General features: G+C 44.4%; 1 protein-coding gene across 1 annotated transcript in view; it reads right to left on the bottom strand.

Moving 5' to 3' along the window:
- CACHD1 (cache domain containing 1) overlaps positions 1 to 14,050 on the bottom strand; it is a 206,686-nt gene that overhangs the window by 50,302 nt on the left and 142,334 nt on the right. Inside the window, exons 5-7 of the mRNA XM_028512383.2 lie at positions 4,247 to 4,373; positions 1,894 to 2,038; positions 833 to 1,049 (exon numbers count right to left, since the gene is read on the bottom strand). Of these exons, the coding sequence (XP_028368184.1) occupies positions 833 to 1,049; positions 1,894 to 2,038; positions 4,247 to 4,373 (489 nt within the window). The remainder of the gene's footprint in view (positions 1 to 832; positions 1,050 to 1,893; positions 2,039 to 4,246; positions 4,374 to 14,050) is intronic.

The raw sequence follows: 14,050 nt of genomic DNA, 5'->3' as shown, positions 1-14,050 counted from the left end.
ACTGTGAGATGATAATACTCGGACACACAGAACTCATGTGCCATCTACCATCACTAGTCCCAATAATTAGAACAGCTTCCTTCTTTCAAGGGTCCATCATGTGCCAGGCACTGTGCTTTGCATGTATCCACGCTGCCTTCCTTTTAATGCACACACAATAAAGAGCTTACAAAGATACTCTTTAAATTTATCTCATGGAGACATTCACTTAAAGAGAAAGCCTACAAATAGATTTTCAAATATAAAAGGGAAAATTATGTACACAGATTTCTTTCAGTAGTTTCAAAGCATGTGTCTTATTTCAAATATCCTTTCTTTAAGTATGCATCCTAATTCCAGATTTTCTTTGATACATAAAATTAAATTAGAGTACCTTTGTACATATGGAGGGCAATGCCCATCTAAAAGACAGCTGGCTAGAAGACAGAAGGATCTCCCTCTTCCAGGACTCCTGCTGCCCCGGTTATGTGCACTGGGCATAAGCAGGCATCCACTCTAAGTCAATGAGAAGGCAAGGCTGACAATCAGCATGAAAAAGGAAGTGGGTGTCCCTGGGAAATAAATGGGCATATGTTCTTAATAAAAGGGGCAGAAAGAGGAGGCTTTGGGAGTGAAGAAATTGTACAGATTGAGTAGCTTTGATAGGAAAAGAAGAGAAAATCTAGCTAAGACCCTAGCATGAGATGACCACTATGACAACACACAAACATTTTTTCCTAAGTCAATTTAAAAAGAAATCCCCCTAGACATCGTGGTGTGATCCATTGAGAAGGTATTCCTATCGCCACCCTTTATCCGATAGTTTATAAGTCCTCTGAGAAAACGCACTTACTCGCTTGGAACTTGGTGTTATTGTTTGTGCTTCGAATCAGTTGGAACGCCTTTTGAAACCCCACTGCGTGCTGCGTGGGGCTGTCCGAGGACTTGACGCTGCTCACGAAGGTGGACATTTTCCTTTTTGTCTCACTGGTGGCAGGAGACAGGAACGTCTTGTAGCACTGGTCCAGCGAGCAGGCTCTGACAGTGTCGGCCACAGTCAGCACCGAGATCTGGGGGAAAGAAAAAGAAACTTGTCATCCTACCACGTAAAGGTGTTTTGTTTTTTTTTTTTAATTTCAAAAGAGCCCAAGGAATGAGAAGGCCTACAGATTTCTGAAAGTTTAAAAATAAATGCCTGGAGGCACACATCTATCAAATCTGAAAAGGATTAGCTAAGGACTGGTAAGAGGGAGGGATCCTAGAGGTTGATTTTGTTCCAAGATGAAGTCAGCGGTATGGTGTTCACATACAATGTTAAAAAAAAGTATTTCATGCAGGAAAAAAATCTTAGCAAGTACTAACTATCTTGATTTTCCAACTGGAGGGTTGGGGGAAAGATGTGGGGTGTGTGTTTTAAACAACTACACTGGTGAGTAAAACCTTAGGAGTTGGAAAAGTCAAAATGATGAAGCAGAAAATGTCCACAGGCAATAGATTACCGTTAGCTATGAACACACCTGTCTCGGAGGTGTCCTAGAGATTAGTAAACCTCCAGCAGTCTTCCCTGCTCCCTTCCCTCCCGCCCACCTTCAGATAAAGTCCAGCCAGCCACCAAGCCCTCGCCCTTTTGCTCCTTAGCATAACTCCCAGTGTGCAAGTACCAGCTAATTAGAAGTCTTAACAGGCCGCATAAAGGAAGTGCAAGCCTTGGCTGGGTGGGGGTGGTTTGAAAAGAGACTTGGAATCAGAGTTGGGAGCTGCTTCCTCAAATACTAGAGTGAAAACCAAGCCATTCTCTTTCCCCAACATCATTTTAAAGATGAATTTAAAAATATACGTCATAAGACATAAGTGCTTTTACAAACGTGCTCAAGGCCAAGCCAATGCCAAGCGGGTCCCTGGGATAACGGTCACCTTATCGTGTTCATCAATGGCGCTGAGGATGACCTGGGCAGCGTCCTTGGCGATCTGAAGCTGGGTGTCGGTGACGGAAGCTCCGTGGTCCAGGATCACTACTATGTGCTTTGACTGCGGCCGGACTGTAGAGACGTAGATAGGTCTGGAAGGAGCAGAGCTCTCTGCAGTCAGTCCCAGTTTAAGCAAAAGGCCCCAACCTAACACAGCTGTGAGCATGGCAGATGTGTGGGTACACTGATGCGTATGTGTTTTTCCACCGGGCACACAAACATGGAGAGACGGGCACAGGATGGGAAATTACACAGACGTACTGAAAACAACACCACAAGACAACAGTGTGTGTCTGCAGACCAGGGATTGGTAACGTATGTCTTCTAAAGATTCAAGCAACCAGGAGAAGGTTTTAAGAAGCAAATCTTTTGAAAGGCTAGCTTTTCCTCAAAAGTCAACCATCTCAGCTGCTCCTGACAATGCTCCCACCATTACCCAACATCCTGCTACAGGAAATAGACTGGGGGGCCCCCTCAAGCTGCAGAGGGAGCATCAGAGGGAGAAAAAGGTCCGCTCGCCAGTGCAGGGTCTTCCTTGGCAGACTGACAGAGTGGGACTCAGGCAGCCCATAATCTGGGGGCATGCTGGGCTGCTTTGAATAGCAGGTTTGGTTTCTCTCCCCTCAAGACAAAGGCTAGTGCTAAGAGGGCCCTTTCCTTTCAGCACTGAAGCCATTCACACAGGTCAGCCACCAAAAGGCCCCTTATCTAAGCATTTAAAACCGTGCCATCAAATTTGTCCAAGCCTGTGATAGCCACTCTTCTTGCCAGGTTTTTGTTTGCTAACAGTAAGAAAAGGGGGGTGGGTGGAGCTCCAAAGGAGAAATGCCCCCCATCAAAGCAGTGCAGGACTGTTTGTGAGAAGAGGTTTAATGAGGTCTCTATTCACGGTTTTAAAGCTGGAACAAATTAGGGGGAGCTTAAGAAAGCAAATCAGCCTCAAGAGAATGCTCTCCCTTATTGACACCCCTTGAACACTAGATTTTTCTGTGAAATGTTAGATGCCAGCTGAGTCACAAAAGCCTGGGCACAAATTAAGAAATGCAGGCTAAGTCCCAAACACCCTCAACATGTGGCCAAGTGGACACTGTGGTTCTCAAGCCCGAAGTCCTGCATTAATACTAAAGGGCCACTAGTCGCTACCATTGAGCCAGCAGGGAAATGGGATAAAAGAATCCAGGAGACGTGGCTACAGAAATGAAAGAGGGAACCAAAAAGAAGAAAATCTAACTATCCCAACACTGACAATCATGTGAAATATTGAACTTTTTAGGTCCTCCAAGCTATGTGAATGATTTTTCAAAAAGGACACACCTTCCTCTTTCTAACTCAACTCACATAACTATAAGTAGAACATGTGTTCAAGGTGCCACAGCAAGTTGGTGAAAAATGCATCAGTGGGGTATATAAATCACAACTTCTTTACAGCTGGGATGCATGAAACCTCCCAAGTGTAGGTGAATGTTGATTTGTGACAAAGTCCAGCTTTCCTTTTGGACTATCCCTCACAGGTGATTCATTAAAAACAGCATGCCATCTAATTTCTCTTCTGAGAAGCAAATGAAAATTAGATGAAGAGAAGCTCCGGTTAATTTAGACTCCCGAAAAGGGGGCGTGTTGCACTGACTGCAGAAGTTCTGGATCAAACACCTGGCACTGCAAACAGAAGACCGTGGGGATTCCCTGGGAGCGTATCTTTACCCAAGGGGTTCGTTCTGTAAATTGATGAGTCTCGTCATACAAACGATATCTCCATCACTGCCCTTCTGGCTAAGTGGTAAAACCTCAAGTCATTTCCGTGTTAACAATGGATCTTTAATCCAATGTTTTCTAACAACCTTCACCCTTCTCGTAGCTAAGATTTGAGTGTACATTTCAAAAGGCTGGCCAAGCATAATATCACAGAAAGGCAAGCTGGGCATCACACACTCTGCTCTGAGACAGGCTATCGAGTCTCCGAGAGCTATACTTTAAGAGAAGGTACAGTATCACCATTTCTGTCTCACCAAAGATGTGAGAAGCTCAGAACAGTTTGGGTGCTTCAATCAATTCAATTTATTTTAGTAAACATCTTGTTTAACTTGGTTGTTTGGTAGTTCTAGAAAAGCTCTGGACTCTATCATTTGCTCTTCCCTAACACTTCCACAGTCGACCTGTGTTCACAGGTGAAATCACTGCAGAACAAGCACAAGTCTCTAAAACCACAGCACAGCGGCAGAGCCATGTATGTAAATGAAGAACCTATATTTCATACAGATCAGTCTTACGCAATTAAAACTTCAGCAAGTAAGTGAACATACCTACTGCGATGCTCATAGCTGCCCTTACACCGGAACTTGTGTGCTGGGAAAACAGTGAAAATTCCTTCTTCGGAACTGAAATACTGCCACTTAATTCCAGGGTTGGATTTCAGGTTGTCTGCAAGAACTGGAGGAGGGGGTAGCATGAAATATAACCGTCAAATCACAGGTGCATGCTGGCACCACTCTGCAGGCATCTGTTTTGCATAAACTGCTTGTAGTATGAAGAGATCCCACTAGATATAAGGCTGTAAATTTTCTACTAAACATTTTCTTTGTGTCCCTTAAAAAATTATCCCATCTTAGAAAATGTAATGAATGTTTCAAGTCAAGCGAAGCAATTACTCTCAACATTGAATGGTGACACTATATGTCCTGGATTATTTTTTCCAACGTGAATGGCCCATTTGCGCGAATCCCCCCCTTGCTGGACTGGTCCCTGGTGGGCCAGCATATACTTACTGGCTTGTGGTACGTTCTCCAACTGTGGAAAACAGTGATGTTAATAGGCCTAGTCTCCAGAGGGACTAGATGTGTGACCTTGGCCGTGCTCACTCCATAATGAGGGAAACAGCACTGACAGTACTTGAAAGGCCAGACCCATAACCATTCAATAATAGCTTATGGAACGATTCTAATGTGCCAGCACGGGGAGAGAGGCTTCCTTTCTGTCATCTCATTTAACCCACACAACAACGTTAGGATCATCATGCCCTATTCTTTCTTTCTTTTTAAAGTATTTTTTATCAATTACGCTATTACCGTTTTCCCAATTTCCCCTTCTTTATTCCCCCCCAACCCTCCAGCATCTTCCCGCCTTAGTTCATGTCCATGGGCCGTAAGAGTTGAGAAAATCTGCATGGAGAGCTTAAGGCTTCCTCAACAAATAGTTGAGTTGGAATTCGAGCCTGGGTCTCCAGGTTCCTGTCTTCTTTACCTCACCTGTGTATACTGCACCCCTGTCACTGACTTGCAGCTGGAGTGACAGCCACCTTACTGTGTGCAATCCTGTCCCCAAACCTCTATGAAGTCTTTCTTACCTTCTCTCCCTGGAATCAGAGCTGTCTCCCTTCCCTGATGCAATTTATTCTGTTCCACACCAAACTCGGTGATGTGTTACACACTTACTATGTGTGGGGTACAGATTCACATGTTGCAAAATATACCAAGATGACCAAAAAACAAACCCTATTGTATTACCCAATATACTGAAAGAACTGTATACAGGGAAATAGAATAGAAGGCAATTCAACAGAGGAGGAGTCTAAGCAAAGCCAAAAAGAAAGAAAAGTGTGAGATGCCTTTGAGAAAAACACATATAGAGCTCTGAATACCACATGGCTATCTTCTGGTCTGGCTCAGCAGTCGACAAACTTCTGTAAAGGGCTAGTTTAGCAATGATTCTGGCTTTGCCCATCACGTGGTCTCAGTTGCAATTATTCAGCTCTGCCACTATACTGTGTGAGCAGCCATGTACAGCTGTAAATGAATGTGGGCATGTGCCAGCAAGAGCTTATTTACAAACATCAGTGGCAAGCTGGACTTGTTGAAGCATGTTCGGCGCCTCACACCTTCAGCAATTACCCTGCCCCCCACACACCAAGGAGTTGCAGCACATTTCACCCTCACGAAAATGCTAGTAGTAACAAAATTATCATCCCCAAGGTACAGATGCGAAGCCATGACCAGAGAGGTTCCTGACCTGCTTGAGGTTTCAGTGGACAAGAAAGAAGTCAACCCAGTGTGTGTCCACAACGCCTGTCCCCTCTCCGCTCTGCCAGGCGACGACCCATCAAGGTCATCACCTGGACTCAGGCGACCACAGTGTCTCCTGAGAGGGAAGGCAGATGTGAGTGTGTGTTCACACGGAAGAGGTTTTTCCTCTGCCTCTCCTCCTGGGGGTCCGGAGCCTTAACCTCGATCTCATATTAGCGCTGTTCTCCAGGCGGCCCTGCCAACCCAGCAATAAAAAGGCAAACATTGCCTTTGGAAGTAAAGGAAAGCTCAATGACCTCATTTAAAAATAACATCTGTAACAATAAACAGGCTACAATGAGACTATTAAAAGGGGAGCCATTGAGAGCAAGAATGTTTTAAAAATAAATCACAATTCATACAGTGCATGATACATTTGGTCTCACCACACACAAAAACTGCCACTCTGGTTCCCTATAATCACTGCAGCACGAGAGCTTAAGTATCAGGCTAGGTTCTGCAAATCTTCCCGCTGAGAACTTCTTTGGCATCTGATTGAATTTCATCCATTATTTGGTACTAGCAGAAGATGATGGATATGATGGTAATAAGGACCCCAGAGCCCAGAAGCAATCTTTCATCGTGGCATGCACCCCAGGTGGGCCCCTCACTGACCTAGATGTGGAGGTGAATGAGAGCCCTATTATCCACACAGGCAACCCAGAGGGGGCTTCTCCATTCACATGAGTCAGTTAGGGGTTCTGGCCAATGGAAAACTTGGCCTGGGGTCCTGCGCACTCCCTTTCTTCGGGAACGCTGGACACTATCCAGGAAAAAGCTGGGCAGATGCCCAGCCCGTCAGCCCATGACGCACAGCGTTAGCCCCTCAGCTCTCAATGGGCAGGTCCCGTATCTGTCAAAACTGCTCTGCACACCTACCTCAGACAGACACACGCACAGGAGGCAATGAATGGTTTTTTCCTCGCTGGAGCTTATTCCCAAGACAGAAGTTATTGCACCCTCTGAATTCCTCCAGTATTTTACCTTTTCCCACCTTCTAGTTAGTATTATTGTTGTTCTGGGTAACTTTTCACTTCATCCCTAGATATGAAGATCCTCGAGGGCAGGGTCTCTGTACCCCTGAGGCAAAGCCCCCGGTTCTTTCCCTACCAAGGCGCACACTCCATGAGAGCAGCAGCGTTGACGGCTGCCGCATGCAGGCTGTGGACGGACAGTCTGCACAGTACTATGCAACCGTTTTTCTAATACTGTTGTCTGATAAATCCTACAATCTTACTTGCCTCTAATGCCGAGTCCAATAAACAATATCATGACTAATGCAATACAGAGCAATGATCATTCTAAATGTTTTGAAGGGAAAAAAACTCCCTTCTCCCAACAGCACCACTACAACAGGTACAGACCAGACAGGTAAATGGAGGGATAAAAAGCCCACTCGTCTAAAGATTTCCCAGGGTTAAACGTGTCAGAATGTGTCAACAGTATATTTAAAGCGTGTAAGTTTACTGGATGTCAATGACAACCTCAGTAAAGCTGATGTGATCATAAAATTGTGAAAATTTATTGGGCAGTTTTATATATGGTGTACTGCTTTTCAAAATGACTCTATAAGTTTATTATACCCATTTTACAGATGCAGAGCTTGCTCAGAGCCAGCGGGGAAGAGTGATGATTTGATCTAGGCACATCTGTCCAAAGCCCTGCTGTTCCCAGAATACCGCGCTGCTTCCACATGTCACTAAATACACGCTGAAATGAGTTAGCAATCATCAGATAGAAAGCACACCGAGTATCTCTTGAGAGGCAGGATAAATATATTTAAACATGCTGGTGTTTCTCAATCAAAATAATCAGTTGCATTCCTCTGTAAATAGACAATGTAAACAAATTAAGGAGACACAATGAAAAGGAATGATTCCACAATGTCACAAATAAGATGTAAGGCTAAAGTAGCATTTAATCTTGTGAGAAAAAACAAACTGCTGAATTGCTAAAAGTGGCACGCACCAGCTGGGAAGTCCGACGTCATGGGGTTCGCCGTTGACCCCACAAGCTGGTGTAACTAGAAAATGGCACAGACACAAGCTACAGCTTAGAGGGCAGAATCAACAGTAATTACAGCGCCCGTGACTCCGAGTGACAGCTAACAGACAACACATTTGGGATAATAGAAGGGGTTTTTGTTGAACTGAGCCATTATATAGCTGAGACCTCTTAATTACTTTCTAGGTTTCTTTCTTTTTTTTTTTTTTTCCTTTCCATTGGAGCAAGCATAAGTAAGCCATTTGGACATAAGCCCAATGCTATTTTGCACTTTCTACTTAATTCAGGTTGGTACTTAGGAACTAGAATGGGCTGATTAATCAGAATGGGCTGGGAATAAGAAGCCATGTGCTGAAGTCTCATCTCTAACACTGATAAGCCCTCTGACCTTAAATTTACTTTTTATACGGCATGTAAATCAAAATGGAAATCAAATTCCACCATGGATACGCTTAAAACCCTTCAAAGGTTTCCCACTCTAGCACCCCCAGTACTAAACCCAAACTCTGGGAGGCTCTATACGATCTAGCCCCTTCCTATTCCCTAACCTCACCTTTCTCTTCTTCAACTCACTATACGGTATACATTAAGAGCTTTTTCTTTCAGTTTTGCAAATGTGCCAAGCTGTTTGCACAAGATGATCCTTTGGTCTGGAGTAACTGTGGTCACATTCTCAGAGAGACTTTCCCTCAGTTATCATCCTCTCTCAGAGCACCCAGTGCTTTCCTTCACAGTAAACGTGGGCAATGTTTGTTGTATTTACCTTTGAAACAATGTGATGCATGGCTCATGCAGAGGAGCTGTAAGCTTCATGAAGGCAGGAGCCCGGCCAGGTTTGTTCATCCCATTACTAGTCTCCTGGCACATGCCTGGTTTGCAGGAGGCAGTCAGCCAGTGTGTGCTGAGCGACCAAGTAAATGACGATCCTGCTCTTCACCTACATCCCCTCAACTTCCTCATCTGTACAGTAATGCATTTGGACAATGTGTTCCCCAAAACCCCCTTTAGCAACCAAAAGAGAACAGTGTTAAGACAGCAAAGAATGAAGACCAATAGGAGGGAAGTACACAGGTTTACAACCAGAAAGAGTATACTTACAACTGGGTAGGTTTGGTCCAGTTTATGCAGAAAAACACAAAAAGGAAAAAAGAGCATCTTTACTCCCTACTGACTTGGGAGCTGTAGGTCAGCACCACGAGATACTAACAGTGATCCAAGACTAAACAACATGTCCAAACAGGACCAAGAAGCACTTAGGTGAGGATGATGGAGAAACTCGATACTGGAGTTTAAAGAATGAAGAACTATTTGTGATGGCACCTTGTTCTTTGAAGGCCAGCTTGACCCCTCCATCCCCTTCTGCACAGCCTTCAACAAACTATTTGTCTTTCTTACAGTTTCTATGTTAAATCTAAGCAAAGACAAATAACTTTGCAAAACACATTGGCTTATTTTTCTTCAACTACAACACATAAACTGCTATCACAAAATTACCTAAAAATGTGCCTTTCCCCTTTTCAGGCATTTATTTATTTTTTACAACTCCTATTTACTGAGTCTCAAAATCTGCCTGCATACACGGTAATTCTAAATTATAGGCCCCAGATTCCATGGCCCCTAAGTATTCACCTTCCAAGTTCACCATCTACATCTGACCTGTTCTAAAGGCATTAACCTCGTCAGTAAAAACAAAACCAACAATGTTCCCAAAGTCTTGCCCACCCTCTTCAGTGCTTAAATCACCAGGCCGATGAGAAAGAGATGGATGACAAACTAGCTGCGTGAAGCTGTGCCGACACTTCTGTTTTTCTCACTACTGTCCACCAGGGGCAGGAACAACAACAGAAAATGCTCTGTAATAGGCGTGTTGCCTCCCACCTCAAGGAACTCTGGACTTTCTGATGCCCAGTCCAACACCACCAAGCAAAACACCCAGAGCTATCTACCTCCCACAGCTTACCAAATACAAAATATAAAAGCTGTCCTAAATACACAAAGTTGCAGACATATAAAAACACACCTACTTCCCTAACAGACCCCAAATTACATAGTACCTTTCAGTAATATTCTGCGCAACAGCCATCATTTTGGAGGGGAATGAAATAAAATAACATTCTGATGGTTCCTCACAAAAGTTCTGGCACTATACCCTACCATAGCCTTCCAATTCCTGCTCCTCGCTCACATCCTGAGGATTGCTTTACCGTGTATTCAGGAGAGACTCTATTTCATGGACCCCCAGGTAATGTTTACACTGCTCCAGAAGTGCTAAACATATTGAGCATTTAACCATGTCCCAGGCACATTACTAAGTTTTTCAGATATATTAGCTCAGATCATTTTCACAACAGTCCTATGCAGTTTTATCTACAATTCAGGCAGCTAACAAGAGCCAGAATGTGGAGGTTCACTGAAGAGATATTACTGTTCCTGTGATATAGTTAAAGGCATTCTGACTCAGAAAGGGAAGAGTGACTTGAGTTCTGAGCTGAATGAATCCAGAGCATGGAGCCCAGTGATTCATCCATCACACTGCTTATATTAGCTGAAACCCACTGCCAAAGTAATACTAATGACCGCTGACCCACCTATCCCACCGTATTTATCTTAGTGGAATACTAAGTAGAGGGCACCCTTAAATCTCTGGTTCTGTTCCAAGCCTGTCATGTCTCTTCTAGGCTAATTCTATAATGCAAAATAATCAGTCCTGTCCCTGATTCAGTTGAGAGAGCCTGGTCAGGGGCTCAGAGTCCAGATAACTCTCTGGGGCCAGCAGTATAGGATCTACTGTTCTACCCTCTTCCTTTCTAGTAGGCTGCTCCCAAAGGACCCAAAGATGCAGGTGATCTTCAAACATTCATGGACGGAGTAAGAGAATAACAGGGATGGAGTTCTCAAGCCTGGCTGAGCGTCTCAACCGGCTTTGAAACCTGCAGATTCCCAGGCTTTACCCAGCCAATATCCTGGTTCACCTGATTTGAGCTGGGGACCAAAAAGTGGTTATTTTGACAAAGCACTTAGGTGACTCTGACGATCACTGAGGTATGGAACAACTGCACCAAGACACTAAACTTCATTGCCCCATTTTCTTAGTTTCACTTCTTTCTATACAGTCTGTCTTCAGTATATATACAGTCCCAAGTGTTCCTAACTTAAAAAACTATCAGCGGCAGTAATAACAATAAAAGCCTTCCCTTGTCTGACCTCTACATCTTCAGTGACCTTTCTCCTTTTCTCAGCCAAGCCAACTTAAGTGTGGTATACACCAATTCTCCACTTCCTGCCATCCCACTCCTCACCTGGCCACAACCTCCCCCCGGCCCCGCCCACTCCTGGATGACCTTTAATAATCTGCCGCATTTTCTCCTTCCAGGCTGACGACACTTCCATCCATTCTCCACAGAACTCTCTTGTCTTCCCTGCTTAAAGTCTGTTGTTTGGTTGACATCAACCTAAAAACAAGTCAAAACAGAAACCAACCCCCAAACAAAACTCTTTTGACTGATGTACAAATGGCCCATTAAATTCAGGTTTAGCACTGTCTTCATTTTCTGTTACTTATGCCCTCTTACACAGAGATCTGTGTGGTCTGCACTTTCTACAGATTCTGAAATGGGAGAGGTGCTTGCCACCAGCATATCACCAGGATGATCCCTGCTGTCCTGTAAGACACAGCTCAGCCTCACAAGCCTCGAAGCCCTGGGTCGAGTGCCAGGGCTTAACTTACCACGATGGCACTTAGCACTGCATGGTAACTGCACTTGATTTTTCTCCTCCTCCTCCTCCTCACTGCCCCAACACACACACACACTCTCACATCACTTGGTTGTGAACTCTCTGAGGGTTAGAACTTGGTTTTCATTACTTTGGTGTCTGCCCTATCACACAGTTGTCACCTGAGAGAAGTCAGTTATGAGGGAGTGCAAGGAAGGAGTTGGGGTTCATTCTGGGTCTCCAGCTTCGGTGAAAAATAAAATAGAGCTGCTATGAAGTGACACATAAAACATGAGCTGAGGTGGAGGTCTGGGTAGGAAGAGAGAAGACCGTAAGTTTGGCTTTAGACATAAGGGTGTGAAGTGTCAGGAGGCAGTGGTGGAGATGTACCTCTTCATCTTAAGCAGCCTGTTGTGGGGAGGCCACTCAGCTAGGAGTCAAGACACTATGTTTAGTCATGTCAAACCAACAGTTTGTTGTTTGACTTTAGACAGATTAGTTACCTTCTCTGGGCCTGTTTCTCATCTACAAGACAGAGTGGATACTCTTTGGTATCCAAGGTAAGGAAAAGACAAAAGGTTAATGAGATACTAAGAAGTGATGGATTGATTTTCGTGTCCACATTGTATGTTTGGACTCAGTGTAGTTAGCTTCATCCACCTGCACGGTCTGGGCCACTCTACATACCTGAGACATTCACATGTGCCGACACGCTGCTAAGTGACGGAGACCCATGCTACCTCACAGCAAATCACAACCACATTTCTTTCTTCACTAAGGTACTTCAAAAGTCTTGGTTATTCCATTATAAAAATGAGGTAACACAATTACAGAAAAAAAAATCCTAGTTTCATTCATTCATTCACTTACTCACCAAGCACTTACTGCGTACCTACCTGCTATGGGCAAGGCATTGGATTAAGCAGTAAGCACACAAAAGCAAATTAAGTGGAGCAGAGGGTCAAATGTATGTCAAATATAAGACATTAAAATTCTACAATAAGAACGAGCCATCCAGTAAAGTAATAAACTCAGCTGGGCCACCACAACTCGGAAGGGCCAGCACAGCAGCGGCTCTCCTGGTGGCACCCGAGGACTCTGCGGAGACGGTATCTCAGCCCGTTTCTCCCACTGCTCAGTCCCGCTTCTTTCCTTCTCCCCACAGGCTGCCGGTCCCCAGCTCCGAGGCTGCCTCCTGGCAAACCCAACAAGCTACAACAGACAAGGAATTCTTACCTACGGGAGTCAGAGAAAAATGGGAAAGAAGTTGGGCCCCAAGGACTGAGCAATATTTTGTAAGTTGGAGAAGTCAGGTACTGATTCTATCACAGAATAAACCAATAATATGAATGAAAATATGGAGGAATGACGGAGACTGGTGATTTGAAGAAATGAGAGTGAGTCCCTGAGGGCAGAGCTCAGGACAATAAAGAAAGAGAAAGAGGAGCAGACAGATGAAGTTGAATGAAGTTGAAAGGCCTCCACCTTTATCGCCGAGGGAAAGGGGAGCCACCAGAGGTTTTTGAAAAGTGGATTTACAGAGCAGGCATTTTCAAAATACCTACAGTATGGGGGATATATTAAAAAACAAACAAACAAACAAACAAACAAACAGAAGAGAAGCAGGGTAACCTTTGGGGGCATCTCTACATTAATTATTTTTCTAGAAAGGCAACGAGGATCTAAGTTTGTGGCATTTGCAACAGAGAAGACAAAGGAGACTCAAGACACATCTGGGAACAACAAGCTCTGAGCCAAGTTTCCCCTTGCAATGAAGAGAGGACGATGAGACTTTCGGCACAATCAGTGTGACGAGCAAGAAGAGGAACACAGGTAAGTGCCTAGTGATATACCTTGTACACGGTAACACCTGACACATATTCACCCACTCACGCTTTCATTTGCTCACTAAAACCTGGAGCAGCATCGGGGGGAAAAGATGAGGAGCAGTTCCCAGTGTAAGCAGGATGGGAAGTAAATTTATAGGAAAGTTTATGTTTTTGATAGTTTTATTTCTGAGAGATGTGTGCCCTGAAGTTGGTTAGCTATTAACCAAGCTCAGAAAGAGGGCCTGGACGGAGATAACAATCTGGAATTCAGCAGCACGTGGTGGGAGCTAAGGTGCTGGCTAAGTTGAGAAGGTTCAGGGAGATACCACGTAGTGAGGTAAGGAGAGACATCTACCCTTTGGAACCGAACAACGGAAAAGGAGGTCAAGGAGAAAAGGAAAAGGACTGAGCAGAGAAGAGGATAAATGAAAACCAAAGGATGGCAGTGAGAAGTTCACCCGCCAACTGCCACACAGCGGTCCAGTAAAAGTGTGGAAGGGTC

Source organism: Phyllostomus discolor, chromosome 5 (assembly GCF_004126475.2).
Source record: "Phyllostomus discolor isolate MPI-MPIP mPhyDis1 chromosome 5, mPhyDis1.pri.v3, whole genome shotgun sequence".
NCBI classification, from domain to species: Eukaryota; Metazoa; Chordata; class Mammalia; order Chiroptera; family Phyllostomidae; genus Phyllostomus; species Phyllostomus discolor.
Note: the sequence above shows the minus strand (reverse complement) of the source record. Positions and strands in the feature narration are given on the sequence as shown.